This window comes from Erpetoichthys calabaricus, chromosome 1 (genome assembly GCF_900747795.2).
Source record: "Erpetoichthys calabaricus chromosome 1, fErpCal1.3, whole genome shotgun sequence".
Taxonomy (NCBI): Eukaryota; Metazoa; Chordata; class Cladistia; order Polypteriformes; family Polypteridae; genus Erpetoichthys; species Erpetoichthys calabaricus.
Window position 1 is genome coordinate 21,845,092 of NC_041394.2, and position 26,555 is coordinate 21,871,646.

At 43.1% G+C, this 26,555-nt stretch overlaps 1 protein-coding gene across 2 annotated transcripts in view; it reads right to left on the reverse strand.

Annotated features, from left to right (window-relative positions):
- The window catches only part of LOC114647552 (myotonin-protein kinase), a 437,098-nt gene that overhangs the window by 48,362 nt on the left and 362,181 nt on the right, over positions 1-26,555 (reverse strand). For both annotated transcript variants that reach the window (XM_051934119.1, XM_051934117.1), the window contains exons 6-7: positions 13,814-13,962; positions 12,425-12,518 (exon numbers count right to left, since the gene is read on the reverse strand). In XM_051934119.1, the coding sequence (XP_051790079.1) occupies positions 12,425-12,518; positions 13,814-13,962 (243 nt within the window). The remainder of the gene's footprint in view (positions 1-12,424; positions 12,519-13,813; positions 13,963-26,555) is intronic.

Below are 26,555 nucleotides of genomic sequence, written 5' to 3' on the forward strand. Positions count from 1 at the left end.
TTTCAATTATTAAAGCTACGCAATTTCATTTTTTTATTTCACTGTTGCAAAAAATTTGCCAAAGAAACACAACCAAGACTTGTGGAGACTTTAATTTGACTTTTCTTTTCCTCAGTATTTTCTGATTCTGTTTCTAAATAAAAATACAAAGAAGTAAATTTTTTTCTTGCTATTTTCCAGTGTTATTTTGTATAGCACTATTCATAACTGCCATGAATGGAAAGCTGAATTTGTGCTGAATCAGAGGACATAAAACACTTGATGACAGAGTCAGACATTACTGCTTTACTGACAGAAATACCAAGGTACGCCCTGGCAGATGGTGGGGCTTCCTAAAGCTCTCAAAGGGGTGAACGTGTGACAAAGGCACAGTGAGCCAGAATTTTACACTTGGAAGGGATTGGGGTGGGGGTTGCTGAAACTCCAGTTCCGTTCTAAGCTTTTATTTTGAAAAGACTGCCAGAGATAAGTGAACACAGGAAGAACTTTTATGTTGATGGAAAGTATAACAGGAAGCTCATCATCCTGAGGAGGGAAGAAGAAAAAAAAAAAGAAAATCCTCTATCTTGGAAAAAAACAGTCCTGGGGCCTCATGCATAACGGCGTGCGTAGAATTCGCACTACAACAAGCGGAAATGTGCTTATGCACAAAAAAATCCAGATGCATAAATCTGTGCGAACGCCAACTTCCACGTTCTTCCGCTCCATAAATCCCGGTCAGCATGAAAAGTAACGTACGTGCACGCGCCTGCTGCCCCACCCTAACTCCTCCCAGAATTATGCCTCTTTAAATATGCAAATCAATATAAATAGCTCTTAAAATCAGCCTTCTGTGAAAAGACAATGGGAAAAAGCACGAGGGGAAAATAGAAGAATTTCAGCGAATACCAAGTGGAGGCAAAGAAAAACGTACTATTTGTTGGTTTAAACAGTGATATAATAAACAAAAGGAAGTTGATCGAGTGACACAGAGTGTCAGAGAAACTCGAAAGTTCAAGTTCACAAAGTCGCACAGTGCCCGAAATAAAAAAGAAGTTGTCAGATATCAAAGTCACTGTGAAAAGGCGAGTCGTAGCCCATCGTCTGAGTGTCATATGAAAGCTTATTAAGATACAGAGGAAAAAAAAAAGTAGGGACAAAGTGGAAAAAAAGCATGAAATGTCAACTTTAATCTCGAAAATTTCCACTTTAATCACGTAGTATATTTTGTCATTAAAGTAGAACATCATAAACTTCATTTTAAAATCGTTTAATTTACTAGTTTCTCAAATCCCATCGTAACTAAAGTAGCACGTTAAATGCTTTGTTTTGTATTTGATCTTCTATGTGCTCTATGTTTGTGAATCACTACGTGCTTCTTAAACGGACTTTCTCTTCCTCCGACAGGACACAGAATCCATTACATTCGTGATATTACAGCTCTCTGAACAATTAAAATACTGAGATGTATACATGATATCATTTTCATGATGATAGGAGTTAAAGCATGTTATTAAACATGGGAACACGGTGGCAAAGTGCTTGTTCATGTCTCACGCAAGAGGCTTGCTGCGCCATGCGCGACCTTCGATGAAATGCTTTATTGCAGCAGTACTGTCTCTTTCAAACGTAGTTACCTCCAATTCCTGTCCTTACTTTTCTTTCTCCAAGGTACCAATCGCCACACAATCAGCTCTGTAATAGAAGTTAAGCCATCTGTAAGCTTATAACACAGATTCTTCAAAACTTTTAAGGAACATTGAAATATCTTCGTAGTACATGTTTAATTATTCTGTCCATCTATCCTTCCAGTGTTGCGCCAGCACCAGCAAGAATACAACACAATCCCTGAATTAGCTAGGGCTGTGACACTGTGTCCTCACATGTTTAATTATTAACAATATAGATTATTTAAATGAAGTTAGTTTTATCTGTATAATATAATGAACATATTTTGCTACATTTCATCTTAAAAATAATATTGTCGTCATATTTAAATACACGCTTTATAAAGTGGCTCAGGTTGTGCAGTATTATAACTGTATTGCAAGTTTACAGTGAGGTAATTGTACATATAAATACAAACAGTTCTACAAGGAACACTTGATGGACTGATTGAGTGCGTTTAGAGTTCTTGGGATGAAACTGTTTCTGAACCGCAAGGTCCGTACAGGAAAGGCTCTTAAGCGTTTGTCGTATGCGAGCAGTTCAATAAACAGCATGGCTGAGGCAGTGTGTGCTTGATGCTGTATACCGATAATTCTCTTTCCGATCAGCTGCTGTAGAGCTGTGATTCCCCACATTTAGATACAGGGATATAAATATTCCAAGTGGTGCAGTGAGAGTAATATGGAAAAAGATGATCTGCTGTGGCAGACCCTAATGGGAGCAGCTGAAAGAAGAAGAAGAAGAAGGTGCAGTGAGAGGAACAATGCTAAAGCAGCTATTGTATTTAGAATAGTTTGACCATTCTGTGGACTATTATATTGTTACTGGTTAATTACAATCAGATGCATTAAACTAATAAACAATATGTGGTTAATTTCAGTGTATTTATAAAGCCACGTCAGGGATGTGGATCTAAAAAAGAAAGGATAACCACACAGGAAAAGTAGCACTGCTTTGACGCTGGGTGCCGCCAGTCTGCAAACCCGAGCACAGGTTATGAGCTACCATGGAAATGTGCGTGGCTTTACGCCAAGTTTAGATTTTATACATTGCGATTTGAGCGTGGAAATGTTCTTACGGTAAATTTGTGTGCGTACGCACCATTTATACATGAGGCCCCTGGAGAGTAGACTGCTGAGGACTACAAAGTATTACACAATGGTTGTGGTGTTCTAGGTGGAATGGAGAAGCTTCCAGATAACTAATATAACGAATTACACTTGCTGGATGTTCCCTGACTCTAGACAAAGGAAAAAAATAACAACCAGCATTAGATGGAGTTAAGAAGGTCCACAAGGAACTGGTGAGATCAGTCCTATGTTGTAATGAAAATGGAGACTATTCCCTTGGTTGATCGAAAAGTAGAAAATAAGACTCATTTTGCTTCAGTTTATTTTAATTCTGCAGATATGTATGTTCCAGTGTTTGTAGTTATTGATGCATTCATTCTAGAATTCTAAATATGTTTTGGTTGTTTCACACCATAAATTAAAGGGGTATATTTTAATTCAACCTTGGTGTGTTAGTAACTCAACTTGGGGATAGTTGATTGTTACAATGAATTTCCTCTCCTGGTCATCTCCCACACTCTTTTTCAGTCCACTACTTTCTTAGTCTTCAATGTCAAGGTGCCTATTCTGTATTTAGCGCTTATACAATCATCCTCTTATTGCCTGAACTTTCTTTTTATAGGAAATAGCAAATTTCTTGTGGGTGGGTGCATTGCTATTGGTGGGCATGGCATCACAATGGGTGGGTTATCAGCCTACCTATTAGAAAAAACCCTTTAAAAATAAAATATTAGGGTATTTTGGCCTTTATTTGCCCACCCTACATATCGAAGTGTCCTCCCTGGTAGACGTCCTCGTAATGCCTGTGCATGTGAACACATTGCTGTGCACGTCCTGTGGATGTTTTAATGTCTTTTTGTTCATTTTCACTTTTTTATGTTCTGCACACTGGGCATTGGACACTCATCGTGTAATTGGAGTCACCGTTGCCAACTTAATGGACATCCTTTGAGAGAAGAAGAAGAAAACATCCAAACCTTCAGAAAAAATCAGCACTTAAATGTTTCAATTAGCAACAATGCAATTATTTCATTATTTATTTTTTTAGGTAAACATGACTTAACCACTACCAAAAACATAAACACATAAAGAAATAATGAAACAAGAGAACTGAATTTCCTAACGGAGAGAACTACAAAACAAAAACGGCTGAAGAGTCTTATTGCTGAATGTGGTAAACGCCATATTTGAATTTTTAGCCTCACTGTAGAAAGATTGAACAATTTTTGTTTTTAAAAAACATGACTTATCCTTCTGTTCACCATGAAAAGATTTGTAGTTTTGTTTCAGATTTTGATAAACGTTACTTCCCTTTTAGCACACACTGCTATAAATACTTTCAGACAGTTGGCGCCTTACAGACGTCCAACTTGGCAGTGTCAGATTTGGCTGTTGACGGTGTTAGTTGAGGCCTACTTTTACTTTTATTGAATTATTTATTATTAATCATTGTATGTGGAGCTGTTAACGAGTATTGGATTATTTATTGTCAATTATTGTACTGGGTGCTGTTAATTCTTAACTGTATATATACTGTACGTTGTATCCTGAAACACAGAAATGCATCCACTAGATACTGAGATTTGGTCTCATAATTGAATGATGTACACTGTACACATAAGTTGTTCATATTAGGGTGGGTGGTCATTGGAAGGAACTGCAAGTCTACAAAGAGAAAATATTTGGGCACCAACCTGGTTGTCCCTATTTAATAAGGTGCAAGTCCAACAAAACCAAGTGTTTAGCGGTGCTAAACGTACAAAAAGCACAGCCCTCATGAGGAACATTTTCACTTGGCAGGTAAGCCTGGGATAGTCACAGCGGGAAGGAGCTCCATCTTGTGCTGCGTTCTCATATTGAATGACGCTTCCTTCCACAAACTGTGGTAATATGTAGCTGGGAAACCGGAAGGGGTGGAGTCAATTGCCCTTGCTGGAAAAACAGAAGATGAGGTCAGCGCCAGTGTCTCCTCCCGACCCGGGATGGAAGTACAGAACTCAGAAGAGTCCAGAGGATGATGAGCCACAGACTCGCATGAGTGACCGGCGTAATCGTTCTTCATTTCTCCTCTCATGGGCCATTTATCACTTTTGTGGGGTACAAAATCTGTAAATTTTGTTCTGTATTTTCATTATGAATGATGATGAACTAAATTCAGGACACATCAAAGCATATCCTCTTCCCAGTTGTACCTCACTTTTAAAACAGCTGTTCAGACAAAAAGAGGAAGACATGATGATGCCTCAGGCTATCAATTACTTTATAACCTGAGAAAGGATGGACATCTGGGACAACAAATTGCTAAATGGGTTTGCAACCAGGGAAAGGAAGACATGCCAGTAGGTACTAAGCAAAATCAAAAAAGTCTTATTGTTTGGGAAAACGGACAAGTGAATTAATTCATCTTATTGACAGCCAGCCAATCAGAATATCTAACAATCACATCTTGCAAAACCCCCACCGGTAAAATTTAATAATAAATATGCCTCGTCTGAAGAGCGACATAGGGGGGAGGAAGAAGAAGGGATGAAGACATCAGGAGAAGGGAACAGAGCGACGTCAGAAGAGGGCGTCGGCAATGTGTGGCCATTTCCATCTGATCGTCAGATTGCTAGATCACAAGCCGCCTGCAACATTCATCCTTGTCGTCTTTATTTTTTCGTAAGCTTTTTCTAAAGACTATATCCTGACTTTACTATCAGTCCTATTTTCTATCATTTTTTGTTCCACTGGTATTATTATTCCACTTGTCCATGCTTCTTTAAACTTTCTATGCTTTGTCTTCATGTCTAGAGTGATTGAAGTAATAAGGTACATTTCTTTGAGCACCTGCTGCAGCCGGAGGTTTGCCATACGCTCTGTGCTGTGAGGTTTATTAAGGCTGAGGGTGAGAGCTCCACCGAGTAGTAGGGAACAGTATGTAAAGTAAGGCATTCTTGGCTGATAAATGGCCTATAGTCAAGGATGCTGAGCCTTTGCATGTTTAAATGTATACTTGAAAACCAAAAGTAATATTTAGGTCTGAGATATCATTAAAACATCGTATGCTGTTTGTGCCGATAATAAGTAAGTCTCTTGAAGTACTGAGAGAGTGACAGGCTGTGTTATTCCTAAGGCACTTGTGTGCTTTAAAGTCCTCGAGATTAACCATCTGTGTGTGTGTCATTCATAGGACACTGTTGTGGTTAGGGTCTGTGTGTATGCATATAGCTATGTATGTGTGTGTTCCTCTTAAAGTGCAACAGTAGTCCAACCCAGTAACGAATCTGACGAGTACACGTACCCCTAGGTAAAGGGTAAGTAGAGGGAAATACCACGATAATACATCACTTTTCACTTATCACTCATCACTTTGACATTTTCCATCATTAAAAACAAATTTTAACCGAATTTGCTGTAATAGAGACGTGCGATGTACTTAAAACAACTTCATTTGCAGATAACGACAAATAAGTAATAGATGTGAATTTATAGGTTTTATTGGGGAATTATTGTCATGCATGCAGAATCCAGTGAAGTTCTTACTTGCCTGTGCTAATCAACATGTAAGACATCGGCCCTCTCTGATGCCAGATTTGAGGATACAATTAACTGTTTTGGACTAGCACCGTAGCACAGAGGACATACACTTCTGTCCTAAATGACGTCCCATTTGTTTCCTCCTGAACTTCACGTGGATCTACCCGTCATCTTCTTAATGACATTCTTTGCTGTGTGGTTCTGAAGGTACAGTAAATCCTTGCAATCCGCAGATTCTGTTCTTGTCGATTCTTTTTTCAATAGTTATTTAAATTTAACCCTTTGTGTGACTTGTCACGTTCATGTGTAGTAGAAATAAAATTCTGAGAGGCCTATCATGCAGCAGTCACTCGTGAGACTAAGCAATAACATGTCTGTGATGATCTTAGATGTCCGGGACTACACGCACGCTACACTCAGTGGATCTACCTGGCCCCTTCTACTTTGCCTGCTCATTTTTACCACTTGCCTTGCTTCTCACAGTTCACTTGGGGTCAATGGCAACTCGATCTGCCACACTTTTCCCTAGCTCCATGAGCCTGAAGCTCCACTGGTGCCCATACACCAAGCTAACGGACCTTAGCAGATGGAAAAAGGGTGGTGGAGCTGCATAGGCGTCAGTCTCGTGGCCGTCTCCCTCCCTGTACTGCTGCTTCAAACGTAACTCCAGATTACGGATCTGAGCCTTGAGACTCTTCAGCAGCTCCTCCAATTAGCCAAGCAGGTTAGTTTTAGATCTCCAAAACACTTGGTGCTTCGCTGTGTCAGAATGTACAGGTCCTCTCCATATCCCACTTTTGACACCAATGTGGCATTGGCACCCAGCGCTGCAATGGCTGGATTCTCTGTTCGTTACATGGCACTTTGAGGTGGCTTGCTATCCTTAAATGGACTGCTTGCCTTTCACTGCACTAGTTGGAAAAAGCACCCGCGACTGTGAAGAGCTGCCATTTTTATATGCGCTCCTGCTATGGATGGTGTAATGCCAGCTCATTCTTTTGGTGACTCATCCCTGGCTGATATAACTTGTCCAGCACCGTTGTAATATACGAAGGGGTACCCAAATATAACCGGACTCTGTACCTGGCACGCAATCTCGACTTAGTTGTGAATTTCACTGCTAGGTGTAGCATACTTACAGTATTCTATGCCAGTCTGCCAAGTGCCATTGCTCTGTATTGTTCGTACGGCACTCTGTGTTGGTTTTTCTTGGTGCTTATTAAACGTGTTCTGTGATTTTTGTGATGGGTGATATAAAGAACAATGAGTCTGCATTGAATTTTGCTTTCTCTTAGCGAAAACAGTTGCTGAAACTGTAGTGATGCTTGAAACTGCTTTTAAAGAGGAAGCTGTAAGTAAAACACAGGTCTATGGTTTTCACGTTTCAAATGAGGGAAAATGTCACTTGAAGACCAACCAAGATCTGGCCGACACCTTTCACAATTAGGAATGACGAAAATCTTGAAAAAGTTCGCAATGCAATTTAAGAAGATTGTTGTCGGACTGTGTGTCTTGGAGTTCTTTCCACTTTCCATACTCGCCTGATCTTTGCTCCGTGTGACTTTTTCTTGTTCCTGCATACAAAAAAAGAACTCAAAGGAAAGTGTTTTTGTACCGTGGAGGAAGTCAAAGAAAAATGGCTGCAGGTCTTGGACAACGTTCCACTTCAGCGAATCCAAAAACGTTTCCACCAGTGGGAAAACCGTTGGGATGAGTGCATTCATTCACATGGAGAGTACTTTAAAGGAGACTAACGTTTCAGTAAATAAAAATTCTTTCAGTTGTATATATTGTTCACATTAAAAGTGTTATAGGAAATACTAATGTAGCAGATTCAGGGAGAGGTGGGTAGCGGAGTTTGGAGGGGTGTGGAGGTGGGGGGGCAGAGAAGAAGATTCTGCTTGGGACCCCAGTTTGGCTAGGGGGTAGCACTGTGTGTGAGGATTCTCATATAAAAGTCCGTAAACTGATTGATATTCTGACCAGCTGTGATGAGCCAAAGTTTAAGGGAATTCACTAAATTCACAGTCGAGAACTGAACTGAGAGTCCCATCCAATACAAAGCTTTCTTGCCAGGTCTTTCTGTAATTTTTCAACAAGGTTCAGATGCACACAACCTGTCAGTAATCTCGTTATTTCCTGATTTCTAAATCAAGCTGAACCTTCCCAATTGACTGTCTGACAAGAATTTTTTTGTTTTTTTGCAGACGACCTCAAGAAAAATGGTTGGCACCAATGAATCGATCTCACGGTCCAGAAAAACTGAACCTCCCTAAAAAGTGAACAATAATCATGAAAAAGTAGACAGAACCACAATGATGTTTCATATTTAATAGTCAGAAAGGGTGATGTTGGTGCCTCACAATATATTTGTATGTTCACTATATTGCCAAAAGTATTGGGACCCCCCTCCTAATCATTGAATTCAGGTGTCCCAATCACTTCCATGGCCACAGGTGTATAAACTCAAGCCCCTCTGCATGCGGACTGCTGGCTTCTACTAACATTTATGAAAGAATGGGTCACTCTCTGGAGCTCAGTGAATTTAAGCCTAGTGTCGTGATAGGATGCCACCTGTGCAGTACGTCCATTCGTGAAATTTCCTCCCTACTAAATATTCCACAGTCACCTGTTAGTGGTATTACAACAAAGTGGAAGCAACTGGGAATTACAGCTACTCAGCCACAAAGTGGTAGGCCACATCAAATCACAGAGCGGGAACAACACATACTGAGGTGTGCAGAAGTTGGCAACTTTCTGCAGAGTCAATAGCTACAGACCTCCAAAAGATCAAGAACAATGCAGTGTAGAGAGAGAGCTTCATGGAGTGGGTCTCCATGGCCAAGCAGCTGCAGCCAAGCCTCACATCACCAAGTGCAATACAAAGCGTCGGATGCAATGGTGTAAAGCCCACCACCTCTCGACTATAGAGCACTGGAGACGTGTCCTCTGGAGTCACGCAATCTGATGAACGAGTCCAGCCAGGAGAACAGAACTTGCCTGACTGCATTGTGTAAAGTTTGGTGGAGGGGGGATTATGGTGTGGAGTTGTTTTTCAGGGGTTGGTCTTGGCCCCTTAGTTCCAGTGAAAGGAGCTCTTAAAGCTTCAGCATACAAAGCCATTTTGGACAATTTCATGCTCCCAACTTTGTGGGAACGGTTTGTGGATGGCAACATGACTGCACACCAGTGCACGAAGCAAGGTCTATAAAGAAATGGAGGAGTGAGTTTGGTATGGAGGAACATGACTGGCCTGCACAGAGAGAACCCTGATATCAACCTGATAGAACACCTTTGGGATGAATTAGTGTGGAGACTGCGAGCGAGCCAGGCCTTCTTGTCCAACATCAGTGCCTGACCTCACAACTGCTCTCCTGGTCACAAATTCCCATAAACACATTCACTCCTACACCTTGTGGAAAGCCTTCCCTGAAGAGATGAAGCTGTTAGAGCTGCAAAGGGTGGACCAACTCCATAATAAAGCCTATGGATTAAGAATGGGATGTCCTTAAAGTTCATGTATGTGTAAAGGCAGACGTCCCAATACTTTTGACAATATAGCGTATATTTGTACATATATATTGTATTTACCCTATGTGATGGATGGCTGGCAGCTCAACCTGGCTGGGACGGCCAAAGAATGAAAGGATGGGGGAAGGCAGCTACTTTGGGACACTGCCTCCCCAGGACGCTAGATAGTGATTTCCCTGCGGCATAGTGGTGCCCCGGATTCCCAAAGGACACCATGGGATCTGGAGTTCAGCTTCACAGCCCTGCTGGGAACCGAGAGCGCCGCCAGGAGACACTGCAGGGAGACCGGGGCACTTTTACTTTCTGCATAACCCGGAAGTACTCCCAAGTCACAGGGATGGAAGCCCCAAAGTACTTCTGGGCTGAAGAAAACTCAAGCCCTCCATCTGACCTGAAAGTGCAAGTCATCGTGGGAGGATGAATGGAAGCACTTCCAGGTCAAGGACTACATAAAGGACTGTTGGGAACCCAGAAAACGAGCCAGAGTTAGGAGGTAGATGACAGAGCTTGCTGGGAGGTGTGGAGGAGAGAGTTGTGTATTATTATTGTAGTTGTTATTATTACTTGCCTGTATATGGTGGTTGGGGTGCTTAGAGGCACTATTGTTAAGAAAGAAAAAGAATTAAAATACCTTTTTAATGATTTTACCTGGTGTCCTGGAAATCTGTCTATTGGGTTAGAGGAGTGACAACGCCCTCTAGTGTTACACCTATTTTTTGATACCCATTGCATGACCATCCTACCCGGAAAGAGGTCTCTCTCTGAACTGCCTTTCCCAAGATCTCTTCCATTGTCTTCAATGTTGTTGTTATTGTTCAGTGCTGTCCTTCTGGTGAGTGGAGCCTGTCTTCAAGCCTCAATGGGCTTCTGTTGCTTGGACCGCTTCATTGATTCCCATCCTGGTCCATTCAGAGATATCCTCGGTCCATCTTGTCCTCTGCTGTGCATCACTGAACGTTGTCTTCCTCCATACAGTGAACTTTACTTGTAATGTGCCCAAGGTAGTCAAGTTTTAACTTCCTTACTTTATGTATGAAGTAGTTCTTTGGTTTCATTCAGCTGCCTGAGAACCCATCTCTTAGTGCAATGTTCTTTCCATGACATAGCACCACATTTTGAAAGCTTCCACAGTATTCTGTTGTAACTCTTGTTAGGATGAAGCAATCTTAACCAAAAAAATAAGCTCTATACCTTGACGGACATGTAACTGATTGCATGACATGCGATGCTGGAAGTGGTTTCCGTTTTCTGCCACTCCATGTTCCTGAATGTATCAACATTGGGGGGGAAGAGCAGCAATTTCACGTTGGATGTTTTCCTTCAAATCTTCCACAGTGTGAGGCTTGTTCTGATAGACTTTCTCTTTGAACAGACCCCAAAGGAAGAAGTCTGGTGGTGTCAGATCTGGCGACTGTGGTGGCCAAAGTCTCTTTGAAATGACCCTGCTGCTGAATAAGGACTCCATTTCTGCCATGCTCCTTGCCAATGTGTGACACGTTGCTCCATCTTGCTGGAAGTAACCTTGTGTTAACTCACGATCATCCAGTTGATTCTGACATTGCTTAAATGAATTGGTGACCCAATAGGTTCGCACCATGAAGACACGCTGCTCAATACTGTACACCACCATCCTGATGAGAAGTCGAGTGACTGAGTGAAGGGGTATGGGTGGTAGGCACCCAGAAATTGCAAATGGAGGTTAAACGTCACAACGGCTGTCTGGTGCCTACCTCATTGCTTCGACGCAGGGGCATCATGGCTTATTCGAAGCTCCATATACTGAGGAGCACATTGCATGGGACCAAAGCATCCTCTGAGAGCAACTTCTCCCAACCATCCAAGAACAATGCCCTTTTCAGCATGATGGAGCACCGGATGGATAACTGACACTCCAATGTCCTCATTTCTAATCCTGTCCATCCTCCTCACATCCAATGCAAATCTTAACATCTTTAACTCTGCCACCTCCAGCTCTGTCTCCTGCTTTCTGGTCAGTGCCACCGTCTCCAACCCATATAACATAGCTGGTCTCACTACCGTCCTGTAGACCTTCCATTTCACTCTTGCTGATACCTGTCAGTCACAAATCACTCCTGACACTCTTCTCCACCCATTCCACCCTGCCTGCACACTCTTTTTCACCTCACTTCCACAATTTCCATTACTCTGTACTGTTGACCCCAAGTATTTAAACTCATCCACCTTCGCCAACTCTACTCCCTCATCATCACCATTCCACTGACCTCCCTCTCATTCACACACATGTATTCTGTCTTGTTCCTACTGACCTTCATTCCTCTCCTCTCTAGAGCATATCTCCACCTCTCCAGGATCTCCTCAACCTGCTCCCTACTCTCTCTACAGATCACAATGTCATCAGCAAACATCATAGTCCACGGGGACTCCTGTCTAATCTCGTCTGTCAACCTGTCCATCACCATTGCAAATAAGAAAGGGCTCAGAGCCGATCCCTGATGTAATCCCACCTCCGTCACTCCCACCTCAGACCTCACCACAGTTACACTTCCCTCGTACATATCCTGTACAACTCTTACATACTTCTCTGCCACTTCCGACTTCCTCATACAATAACATAGAATGTTATTTTCTACAAATAAAATTAAAAATAATAAAAGAACCCCTTCTTATTAACTCACCATTCCGTCCTCCCTGAGTTTTAGGCAAGAGCCAAAGTCCCCCAGACGCACATGTCCATGGACGTCCAGTAGAATGTTGTCTGGTTTGATGTCTCTGCAAGAGCAAAGACAGGCTGTGAAATGGCAGGCACGGAGCTGAGGAAGAGCAGAGAGCCGACGAGACCTGACTCAGGGTTATGTTGAAGAGATACACATAAAGGCACGTGTGGAACATCTAAAAGCGGGGGGCAGAGCAGCAACCACAAAGACACACACATGGATGCCCAAGGTCACATAGTGCCTTATGCTAAAACTGCTGGGGTAGAACGGAGTGTGCACATACAAAGATGGAGAGTCGGCAGAGACAAGCACAGCAGTGCACATCTGAAAGCAAAGACACATCACTTCAAAGCAGAATTCACATTCACGAACATCACCACACACAGGTGTGCATCATCGATACTTTGATTTATTAAGATGACAAAAGGAGGAGAAGGATCAGGAGGTGGAGATCATGCACTATTAGCATGTTGCTGGAGCCACCACATGACAAACCATCTGGACTGGGACCCAAGTGCAGTGGGTGACACCTCAACAAGATGACAACACAATAGATGTGGTGTGAACTGTTGAGTGTGACGAGGGAGATGAACATTCATTTATGAAGACAGACAGATGTGAAAGGCACTATATAACAGGGCTTGAACTGGCAGATACCAGCATAGGCTGATAGCCACCAGTCCACCCAGTACACCAATAGCAGTCCGATACGTAATGGATGGTGAGAGACAGAGGTAAGCAGAAGAGATACTAACATGTTGGGGGAGAGTGCAATCACCCAGACTTTAGGCTGGTCCAAGGGGGAATGGGTACACCCCGATGGAGGTAATGTTCCCCTTTCCCAAAGTTAAATAATTCGAATCCTAAAGACGTATCCAAGAACAGAGCTCTAAAGAACAGCCATTTGTCCACAACCCTGACCATAACCCAATCTAGGGGAACCAGGGCCTGTTCAATTTCAGGGCACTGCCACTTACAAGCCCTGTGCTCATTTAGAGACATGATTTAACGTTGCTGTCTATGACAGTGAACTATAAATGACAGTAAGGTCGGTGACTTAAACACGCCGCTGACTCTCTGTGTCACCCTAGTTAAGTTTCTTCATTCTACACAGGTTAAGTGGTCTTTTTGGATGTGTTGTAGTCACAGGTTGAGCCTCCACCCTGACTCTTCTATAAGACATTTTAACTTCTTATGCTTAAGCTAAGAACAAATGTCATGGAGTTGTATATACAAACATTACTACATTATATACAATTCTGCAAGATTACTGCTTGGTGAGCTGCTCACGTGGCTGTATACAAACACACACACACACATTTAAACACTGTGGCCGCTGGAAGACCTGACCTGTGCACGTATCCCAACTGGTGGACAGAATGGATGGCCATCACCATCTCTGCCAAGTAGAACTGGCACATCTCTTCGGGAATGCGGTCGCCAAACTTACTGAGGAGGGTAAGAAGGTCTCCGCCGCTGTAGTAATCCATCACCAAATACTGACAGGAGAGAGAGAGAGAAAAACAAGATTGGAGTTAGAATGAACCGCAGGGGGAACACAGCCTCCCTCCCCATAGCCCTGCTAAGACCCCTGGAATCTGGAGAGCATTAACAGTCCACACTGAGGCAGGGTGACCTTCAGTGAACAGCATGTTCACAATGGAACGACACCTGTTAGCACCAGGATTGTTTGCTTCACCATGCCATGCAGACCAAGGGCAGAGAGGACAGCATGTGCCACCCACTTCTGCCCGCTATGGCAGGCCTGATCTCATTCACAGCTTTGGATAAATCCGTGGCTCTCAGACTCAGTGCTGCAGACCCCCTTGAGTCTGCAAAATCTTTGTTCCAACCCCACTTCAGTTTTTAATTGGATAAGCATGTTGTTAACTCCCAGTTTCTGTATTTTGATTGCATACGATTAGTTAAAGAGTGATGCTCAAATAGATATAACAAAACTAAGTTTGGTTAATATTTTATTAGAATGTACCTGGCATGTAAAGTATGGATGTTACATGACAGTAATGTACTGTTTTAATCGTCATGATGATTTGCAGTCTGCTAATCCCGGTTTCTGGTTATTTAATCCTTTATTTGAATACAAAATGGGAGGTCGAAAAATCAAAAAGTACGTCTTATGAGGAGGATTTAGGGGTCGTAGTGGACTCGACACTAACACCAGACATTAGGAAGCCTAGCAGGATATTAGATAGATAGATAGATAGATAGATAGATAGATAGATAGATAGATAGATAGATAGATAGATAGATAGATAGATAGATAGATAGATAGATAGATAGATAGATAGATAGATAGATAGATAGATAGATAGATAGATAGATAGATAATGAGCAGAGCAGACACCCAGAAGATCACACCGAAAGACGGCAACTGCTTCAACATCAGGCCCGCCGATGTTAGGAAATTGAAGAATCTAGACGAGATCAGGTCGTTCGGCCCAACAAAACTCACCAGTCCTGTCCACTTAATAATAACATCAAGTCGAGTTGTGAAGGTCCGTAAAGTTCTACTGTCTACCACACTACTTGATTACTAATTCCAAGTGTTTATGGTACTCTGTGTACTTCCTAATGTTTAACTATAAATAAAGGACTGAGAGCTGACTCACCAAAAGGATGACCTAACTGCCATTACGCACCCTATGTTACTGACGTGTGCCAGGTAAGTGGAAACCTAATGTGAGAGACACAGGCCAGTGTGCTGCATTGGCGTAAATCAGGGTGTGGATCCCTTCAGGTATCAAGTGGGAGTCTTCCTCGAGTTTAGCAGTTGTCACACACGTGCACTCGGGAGACAACGGGAAGGCTTAGTTAGGTTAGGTTTGGTGGACTTTATTATCCCAGAGGGAAATCTGTTTGCAGCAGGAAAGGACAAAAACAGAAGACATTGTTACACAGATCTGACAAAGGCATCGCATTTGACAAGCGATATCATTGCATAAACATGCACTCAAGATCAGTACAAAGAAGAACAATTACTGTCAGCTGTACACAAAATAATAATACAGAGTTTAACATTTAGCAGCATCCCTGCAAGTAACAGAAGTTAAAATGCTTACAGCTCTAGGAGTAGAAGGGTTCTTACAGTCATATGAAAAAGTTTGGGACCCCCTCTCAGCCTGCATAATAATTGACTCTCCTTTCAACAATAAAGATAACAGTGGTCTGTCTTTCATTTCCTAGGAACATCTGAGTACTGGGGTGTTTTCTGAACAAAGATTTTTAGTGACACAGTATTTAGTTTTATGAAATTAAATCAATGGCTGTGCACAAATGTGGGTCCCCTTGTCATTTTGCTGATTTGAATGCCTGTCACTGCTCAATGCTGATTACTTACAACACCAAATTGGTTGATGAGCTCGTTAAGCCTTGTACTTCATAGACAGGTGTGTCCCATCATGAGATATAAAGGTATTTAAGGTGGTCAATTACAAGTTGTGCTTCTCTTTGACTCTCCTCTGAAGAGTGACAGCATGGGATCCTCAAAGCAACTCTCCAAAGATCTGAAAACAAAGATTGTTCAGTCTCATGGTGTAGGGGAAGGCTACAAAAAGCTATCTGAGAGGTTTAAACTGTCAGCTTCAACTGTAAGGAATGCAATCAGGAAATGGAAGGCCACAGGCACAGTTGCTGTTAAACCCAGCAGGTCTGGCAGGCCAAGAAAAATACAGGAGTGGAATATGCGTAGGATTGTGAGAATGGTTACAGACAACCCACAGATCACCTCCAAAGACCTGCAAGAACATCTTGCTGCAGATGGTGTATCTGTACATCGTTCTACAATTCAACGCAATTTGCACAAAGAACATCTGTATGGCAGGGTGATGAGAAAGAAGCCCTTTCTGCACTCACGCCACAAACAGAGTCGCTTGTTGTATGCCAATGCTCATTTAGACAAGCCAGATTCATTATGGAACAAAGTGCTTTGGACTGATGAGACACAAATGGAGTTATTTGGTCATAACAAAAAGCGCTTTGCATGACGGAAGAAGAACACTGCATTCCAAGAAAAACACCTGCTACCTACTGTCAAATTTGGTGGAGGTTCCATCATGCTGTGGGGCTGTGTGGCTAGTTCAGGGACTGGGGCCCTTTTTAAAGTCGAGGGTCGCATGAATTCAACCCAATATCAACAAATTCTTCAGGATGGTGTTCAAGCATTAGTCGCAAAGTTGAAGTTACGCAGGGGTTGGATATTCCAACAAGGCAATGATCCAAAACATAGTTCGAAATCTACATTCATGCACAGGGAGAAGTACAATGTTCTGGAATGGCCATCACAGTCCCCTGACTTGAATATCATCGAAAATCTATTGGATGATTTGAAGCAGGCTGTCCATCAAATTGAACTGAACTGGAGAGATTTTGTATGAAGAATGGTCACAAATATCTCCATCCAGAATCCAGACACTCATCAAAGGCTACAGGAGGACAGCATCTAGAGGCTGTTAGATTTACAAAAGGAGGCTCAACTAAGTATTGATGTCATATCTCTGTTGGGGTGCCCACATTTATGCACCTGTCTAATTTTGTTATGATGCATATTGCATATTTTCTGTTAATCCAATAAACTTCATGTCACTGCTGAAATACTACTGTTTCCATAAGGCATGTCATCTATTAAAAGGAAGTTGCTACTTTGAAAGCTCAGCCAATGAGGAACAAAAATCCAAAGAATTAAGAGGGGTTCCCAAACTTTTTCATATGACTGTAAATCTGCTGGAAACCTAAATACGCAGCCAGAAGATGGTGGCTTTCTTTCTAACCCGTTTGTATTACGCGTCAGAGATCTGCTCTGATTGATCATTTTACTGCTGTGCGTTTTATTATACGAAAGTCCCTTTACAGGCCTTCTTAATATGTTTGCACAGTGCAGTACAGTACAGCAGACTAAATTAATGTAAACTCTTCCTTGTCCTTTTTCTCCCGACTCAGTGAGGAGAGGCAGTGGATGCCTTATATGCCGGACCTGGGAATTCTTCCGGTGTCAGGACAATTCCTGAAGGAAGCACTTCAAGGCCAGACAGAAGGTTCCCATAGTAGGGACAGTCCATCCCTGCAACTCCCTCTGGTGGCACCAATGGAACGCAGCAGAGCTGTCCCATGAGACAGAGATTCCCAGAATGCCCTGTAGGTGGACATAATGTAAGAGCAGTACTACAGGAGTGCTGCCATCCAATAAATCAGGGGAGTACGTACTTTGGAAAGGTTATCTCCCCTAGACCTTCCAATATTGTGGCAACTCGGAACTTCCATCCATCCTTCCAGGGATGCCAGTTCATTCATGCTGGCACATTATGCCAGCCTCTTGTTTAGGGTAGGCAATGGTGTTCGTCCTTGTCAGAACAGCAGTCGTCCATTTCATCATAAAACAGTTTCCCTAAATTCAGACTGGAAGCAGAATTTCATCAGGTATTCCGGACCAACCACTACATTGCTCACTACTAGCCTCGTATTTCCACAATTTCACGTCATAGTTCGGCCGTTTGTTCTCCTGTTTCCACATGTTATTGTGCACGCCAATACTAATTGTGCGTTTCTAGTGAATTACATAAACACAGGCCTTTTATGACGCTCCCGTGAATTAGATTTGATGTTCTGTGATTCATTACTTTAAGATGACCTCCTACATTTCCCTGAAATAATTTTGGAATGTCAGTCATTCCGTTTGCATTAGCAGCTGATGATTGAGATGTCACTTCACTGCCCTCTCTGACAGGACATAATTGAACAGTGTGACCACTAGGGGGCATCTAGAGCTCAAACACCAGACACAACTCCGTCGCACACAAGTTCAAGATGAAATAAAAATCAGTCCAGCACCATACCAGCCTCCAAGAAAGCACCTCCATCACCTTTTGTGTCTCCAGACTCTGACTCCCTGCATGAGGCCACATGCCACCTTTTTGAGTGGACCGCGGAGCACTTCTGGTGTCACAGCATTGCATGCCGGACGCGTTTCTGGGTCATAGAGAAGGTCCCTAAAATAGGGAGGTCTGCTCTTTACAGCGCCCCGCCACATCCCAAGGACCCTGACCGGCCCAACAGCAACAACAACAACATTTCCATCCAAATGATGTAGCTCAAAGTGCTTTACATGATGAAGAAAGAGAAAAAAGACAAAATATATAAGAAATAAAATTAGGAACCACTAATTAACATAGAATAAAAGAAAGGTCCGATGGCCAGGGAGGACAGAACTACTAGAATTCCCCGTGGGTGTCCAGACTGGGCTCCAGCTGAGGGAGCATTGTCACCTCTTGTGCTTGGGGACGATCTGTTCAAAATATGTGTTCATCCCTCAAGTATCCATTACAGCAGGACTTTAGGGATCTTCAAGACTCGACTTGATGTTATTTTGGTGGAATTAAGTGGACAGGACTGGAGAGCTTTGTTGGGCTCAGAAACAGAATGACCAGCCTGGCCAACTTGCACCTCCATTCTTGTGCTCATCCATTATGGGCTCCTGGCCTGGTAGGAGTTCCTTATTTCTAATAATAATAATAATAATAATAATTCTTTACATTTTATATAACTCTTCTCTCACTACTCAAAGCACTTCAGTGAGTGTGGACCCACTTCTACCACCATCAATGTGTAGCATCCATCTTGATGATGTGACAGCAGCCATTACTGCTCCAGTACGCTCACCACACATTAGCTATTAGGTGGTGATAGATAGATAGATAGATAGATAGATAGATAGATAGATAGATAGATAGATAGATAGATAGATAGATAGATAGATAGATAGATAGATAGAGCCAATCGGAGACAGGGGTGATTAGGGGCTAGAATGGATATGGGCAATGATTGGTAATTTAGCCAGGACGTCGGGATACCCCCTACTCTTTATGAAAGATACCCAGGGATGTTTAATGACCAAGAGTGTCAGGACCTCGGTTTTACATCTCATCCGAAGGACGGCACCATTTTTATAGCACAGTGTCCGTGTCATTGCACTGGGGCATTGGGATCCACACACAGACCACCAAGTAAAGGTGCCCCCTGCTGGCCTCACCAACACCTCTTCCAGCAACAAACCCAAACTACTCCTAGATGGTCTCCCATCCAAGCACTGGCCGGATCTGAACAGGCTTAACTGCAGATGGCTGACCTGCTCTGAAGTGCAGGTGGGATGCCCGTCCATCCAGTCGGGCACTTTCCCACAGCTGCCACAACAGGAGGCATGAAGAAACAAAACACAAATCTGTGCGCTAAAACAAGAAAGGCAGAGGGCACAGTTTTGGGCAGCAGTCCATTTCTCTCTAAGTATCTCTGTGCTGAGTCCTGGATGACTTTAGGTGTTACCTTTGGTGCTTAGGGAGGAGGAGGTCACATCGAGTCCATCTCAAGTGAGAGGCTCTTGGAGGACGCTGTCCACTGAGACAGCATGGAAGTGTCCCTGAAACACCAATAAGGGCGCACCGCGTCTGAAGGAGACGCCTTGGAGCAGCTCCAGTGTTTGCTAGGAAAGGCAATGTGCTTTGAAAGTCAGCAAGGCTTTTTTTGGCTTTTGTTCTCTGGCTGAGAGTTCAGATGCCAAATATAGAAAGTATGCAACCGTACATATTTTCAACAGTCTATAAAAAAAACAAAAAAACAGAAAAGCTTTGAAATGGCCGCAGTGGGAGAGTTGCAGAGGAATGAAGTAAAGTCTCTAAGCGCTGAGGTAGGAAATGACAAGGAGAGTTAATTCATGAGGGAGCCCAAGCGTCAGTTCAGGCCTGCTGAATGGAACTCAGTTTGTTTTCATATAGCGCCCTTCCAGTTAAGATGTTTATTAAATGTGTGACAGGCGGCCACGGCCATTACCCGGCTGGGATGCCAGTTGGACGGAAGGACCTGGCATCCACAAGGCACTACCTTCCCCAGAACGCTAGAGGGCAGCCCTCCTGGGTGGCTGTGGCATGTCGGATTCTTGCAGGGCATGCTGGGAGTTGGAGTTTGGCACAGGCCTAACCCTACTTTGGGTTTCCATCACACCTGGGAGTCATTCCAGTTAACCCTGATGAGCCACATGGAGCACCCCCAGGTGTAGCATAAAGTACAATACAGTACAATATAATTTAGTGAGTGGCACGGTGGCGCAGTGGGAGCACTGCTGCCTCGCAGATGATGCTGCATTAGCGGCTGATGATTAAGATGTCACTTCACTGCCCTCTCTGACAGGACAAAATTGAACAGTGTGACCACTAGGGGGCATCCAGAGCTCAAACACCAGACACAACTCTGCCGTACACAACTATAAGATGAAATAAAAATCGGTCCAGCACCATACTAGCCAGGGCAGCACGGTGGTGCAGTAGTAGCGCTGCTGCCTCACAGTAAGGAGACCCGGGTTTGCTTCCCAGGTCCTCCCTGCGTGGAGTTTGCATGTTCTCCCCGTGTCTGCGTGGGTTTCCTCCTACAGTCCAAAGACATGCAGATTAGGTGCATTGGCAATTCTAAATTGTCCCTGGTGTGTGCTTGGTGTGTTTGTGTTCTGAGGTGGTCTGGCGCCCTGCCTGGGATTTGTTCCTGCTTTGCTGGCTGGGATTGGCTCCAGCAGACCCCCGTGACCCTGTGTTAGGATATAGCGGGTTGGATAATGACTGACTGACTGACAATACAATTTATTTTTATGTAGCCCAAAATCACACAAGAAGTGCCCCAATGGGTTTTAACAGGCCCTGCCTCAACTCTCTAAGAAGACAAGGAAAAACTCCCGAAATAAAACCTTGTATGGAAAAAATGGAAGAAACCTCTGGAAATACAGTTCAAAGAGAGACCCCTTTCCAGGTAGGTGGGATGTGCAGTGGGTGTCAAAAAGAAGGGGATCAATACAATACAATAGACAGAACAGAACACAATACAATTTAACAATAAAATTTAAATATTACAAGTACAGAGTAGAATTCTAGTAGATGAAGTAGTAGTAGATGATATCACATAATAGGATTTGGATTTGTTTAGAGTCCTGGAGACCTCAGCCATCAAACTGCCTCCCCCTAGACAGTGCTGGGCCAGCCAATCCGATGAAAGGACCCCTCTACCCCATGACTCCTGCGATCCTCCATCAGGGTATGACTTTACCTTAGGCAGGCAAAACAACTTGGCAGGTGGGCCGTGGCACAAAGTGCCACATTTGAGTACCGAGAAGAGAAACAGAATAGGTGAGGGTTAGTAACAAATTAGAACTGTCATGTTAAAAGGAGCCGCCTCATTCCATTTGATGAACCAGATTCGGCAGGGAGGAAGAGGGACAAAGCTTGGAGTGGAGGAGAAGACAAAAGGGACTGTGTATTTGGTGCTCTACTCTACTGAGCAGTTGTGGGGTGCGAGGGAAATGTGCTTCCCCACTGGTAAATACACGTGGGCTGTGCTGGAACTCGTGTCTCTGCTTGTTTGTTTCGGGGTTGGGGTGGCTGGAGCCCCCCTTGCTTTCCGCAAATGCTTTATCCTGTGTTCTCGTGAAGCTTGCTGTGAAGAGCCCAGTAATCCATCCATATTCTAAACCCAGAGATTTCAGTTTATGTGAAGATGAAGTCTATCCTGGCATCATGGTGTGCAACACTGGGGCCATTCCCTGAGATGATGCCAGCCTGTTGCAGAGCACATCACATGCACACCCACTCCCAGTTTAGCCAAGCGAAGCCAACCCTGAAGTGGCATCAAGCTCAAGGCAGAAATCAGCTGTGGACAAGCCCGTCACTTTGGGATTGTCCACACACACCTGTCTATGGTCTAGAAACAGAGTTTAAGGGGGTCACTTGCTGGCTAGACTGGCTTAGAATACAATAAAGTCCTTACACAGAGGACCTTAGACAACTGGAATAAGAGACCAGGTTGTGTGGTAGACAGTAGGACTTTAGGGACCTTCAAGACTCGACTTGAATTTATTTTGGAGGAATTAAGCGGACAGGATTGGCGAGCTTTGTTGGGCTGAATGACCTGTTCTTGTCTGGACTGTTGTAAAGTTCTAACAGCCTCCCTAGTTTGAAACATTTAATACAAAGTGCTAGGGTTCCCACTAGTTGTGTGTGCTGTCATATATATCTGAGAACCTTTTAAGATACTACTTGGCATTCCAAACAAGTCCTGGATTACTAAGGAGCTAAAATGTCTCCTGAATGAGAAGGAGAGAGCATTCGATTCTGAAGAAGGGTGACCAGCAAATTCTGAACAAAAAACTGGTTGAAGAGAAGGAAGCTTACAAAGCTAAAAAAGACAACAAACACACTCACAATAACATGAAGGACGTCTGGAATGGACTGGGCATCATTACTGGACTCAAGCAATCCAGGGCTCAGGTGTTCAAAGGGAATGTGGGCAAAGCTAACGCCCTGAACCAATTTTTTAATCGATTTTCCTTCCCACTGCCTCCTTCTTCCAATTTCCGGTCTCACCCACACCATCTCTTCTTCATCAAGGACTCCTACCATGTCAGCTGGAATGGCCAGTGACATGCCCACCTTTTACCATCAGTGTAGACTGAAGACCAAGTAAGGAGACAACTAAGGAATCAACACACAGGAAAAGCTGCGAGACCAGATCTTAAGGCCTGTGCTGACCACCTTTGTGGTGTCCTCTGTCACCTGTTCAGTTTGTCCCTAAGGCTCCTGAAAGTGTCGCTGCTGTAGAAAACATCCTACATTGTTCCAATTACAAAGAAGGCAGGCACTTCTTCACCTAACGACTACACACCAGTGGCTCTTAAGTCTCACATCACGAAGACCTTTGAGGGGCCGGTCCTGGCCTATATGAGTCCTCTTGTGGTAGACCACCTGGACCCACTGCAGTTTGCCTATTGAACAAAAACTGGAGTGCAGGGTGCAATGAACTGTTTCCTCCGCTAGGCTTGTTCTCACAAGGACAAAGCTGCCACACTGTGAGGATGATGTGTTTTGATTTCTCAAGTGCCTTCAATACCATCCCGCCATCCCTGTTAACTCAGAGATGTGCAGGTGGGTGAGGCTGTGGTGTCCTGATAATGGACTATCTATCTGGCAGACCTGCAGTTTGTGAGACTCAAGGACTGCATGAGCAACACTGGAGAACCACCATGAACGGTCTTGTCTGCTGTTCTCTTCACTCTCTACACCTCAGACTACAAATATAACAGCAGGTCAGGTCATCTACAGAAATTCTCAGATGAGTCCGCACTTGTGGGGTGTATTGATGAAGGGGGATGAGGCAGAGGAGAGGAGTCAGGGGGAGAACTTTGTTTCTTGGTGCAAAGAGAACTGTCAGCATCTTAACATCATCCAAACTGCTTATTGGCTTTCACAGCACCAAAGACCCTCTGTGTCTGGTCACTATTCAGGTGGTCCACTCCTACAAGTATTTGGGGGTCCACATTAATGACAGGTTGGACTGATCTCAGAACACAGATGAACTATTCAAGAAAGGGCAGAGCAGGCTCTTCTTACTTAGGAGAAAGTGTTCTTTAAATGTGGGAAGTGACATCCTTGACATCTTCTATAACGCTGTGATGGCCAGGGTGGTGTGCTGGGCTGGTAACATCACATCAAGAGAGGCCATCTGAATGATCAATCTAATTAAAAGGACAGGCTCAGTTATGGGATGCACTCTGGACCCTCTGGAGGTTGTAGCGAAAGAGAGAGTGCCATTATGAACAACACTGCACATCCTCTGTCTGACACACTGAGGACTTTCAGACAAAGAATTATTCAGCAGAAGTGTGTCAAGAAACACAACTGGGGGTCTTTTATACCAATAGCAATATGTCTGAATAGCAAGCACATCAGTGGAACATGGACTGCTATCTATCTATCTATCTATCTATCTATCTATCTATCTATCTATCTATCTATCTATCTATCTATCTATCTATCTATCTATCTATCTATCTATCTATCTATCTATCTATCTATCTATCTATCTATAATAATAAAAGGCAAAGCCCTCACTGACTGACTGACTGACTGACTGACTCACTGACTGACTGACTGACTCATCACTAATTCTCCAACTTCCCGTGTAGGTGGAAGGCTGAAATTTGGCAGGCTCATTCCTTACAGCTTACTTACAAAAGTTAGGCAGGTTTCATTTCGAAATTCAAAGCGTAATGGTCATAACTGGAACATATTTTTTGTCCATACACTGTAATGGAGGAGGCGGAGTCACGTATCGCGTCGTCACGCCTCCTACGTAATCACGTGAACTAAAAACAAGGAAGACATTTACAGCACGAGTCACACGCGGGAATGAAGGTAAATGACGTTAATTTTTGACTGTCTTTTAATACTGTGTAAGCATACATATTAACACATGTGCAATTAAACGTGTGCATTTACGGGGTGATTTCTCAGGCTTAAAAGCTCACCTTTTATCAAACGCGGGAAGAAAGGTAACTGACGTTGTTCACTGTCTTTTAATACTGTGTAACCATACATATTAACACATGTTCAATTAAACGTGTGCATTTACGGGGTGATTTCTCAGGCTTAAAAGCTCGCCTTTTACTAAAAAGGTAAATGCAAAACTATTTTCAATCAGTTTATTGAAACGCTCCCGTTAAGGATTGCAATAACATATTCGCGAGATAAAAGAACGAAGTGGGGGGAAATGGAGGAACAGCCGCAAACAGCGAAGAGCAAAAAATTAATTAAACAATTGAGAACGGAGCGAGTTAAGCATACAAGCATGTTCATAAGGGAAACAAAGCACGGTGTAAAACGTAAGTTTAAATTAAGTTTATAGAAACGCTCCCGCTGCGGATTGCAATAACATATTCGCGAGATAAAAGTTTAATGAGAAGACACGAGGTATAAACGAAGCACACGCCGTGGCGCAACGTTAGGGGCAACAGTTTCAACCATTCTATGATCTGCTTCTCGCAACTGAAAGACGGCACATGGCGGATGTTAGCCGACTTGCTGACCGCAACGTTAGGGGCTTCAACTATGGCGCTGACGCCACATCTCAGTGCCAACACTTTGCAGACTGTACTTAAAAGACACGCCCTCCTCACTGGACAGTTAAAAAGACCAATCAAACTAACGATGACATCAAGTATTACCCAATCAAAAGTAGGAAAGGAGGCATCTTCATAAAATGCGTGTGGGATGATTTGCATGACACGCTGCTTTAAAAAAAAATGATAAAAAAAATACGGGATAAATCCCGTCCAGTATTCATTCAAAATGGGACGCGCAATTTCATTCTCAAACGCGGCACGATTCCGTATTTTAAAGAACGGGTGGCAACCCTACAGTGCCAGGTAACCACCCATACAATCAGATTGTGATTCAGACTAGGAATGCAATGAATGTAATTACCCCGATCTACATACAAGGCGAAAGTCTTGCAACATTCAAAGATGATGGTTTGGGATAATTAGTACTTATTAAGTACACCATGGAACATAAAAGAGCTTATGAAGCCTTGAACCGAAAAAAGCAAGATCTCAGAGATCGTAAAAAAAAAAAAGGAGGTAATGTCGTTTTACTCGCTGTAGATTTTAGTCAAACATTACCAGTTATTCCACGAGGGAGACCAGCAGATGAACTCAACGCGTGTTTAAAATCCATGCTTCTCCCACGCTCGGTTATATGTCGCGTGTTCTCGGGTAGGTACACCAAAAAATTTATACATTTAAGCATGTAATGGGCAAACAAAAAATGAGGTATACCCGAAGGCACTGCAGTAGTACTCAATGTAACTTTACTTCTTAAATGTTAATGTTTTACTGTTTAATAATTTATACGCTTCTTATATATTGTTCAAATTCTTTTATCAAAATACCAGTGACAGCGCAATGCACGATAACATGGAGTGAATACACCATACGCATCTGCCCACGGCCGCCCTGGTGTGCGCAGATAGGAGTTCATTCTAAAATAAAATAAACATAAAAAGAGTAATACAATCATCACCCATAAAGCGGATAGCAGACGTGACGTATTATATGTGTACCAGATTTCAAGTCAATAGGTGAAACGGTTTGCAAGCTACAGGTGATTTCAAATCCTGGACAGACCAACGAAAAGCCACGGTAGCAAATTATAGAAGAAGATTTTACTGTTTAATAATTTATATTTATATGAAATGTGCTTCTTATATATTA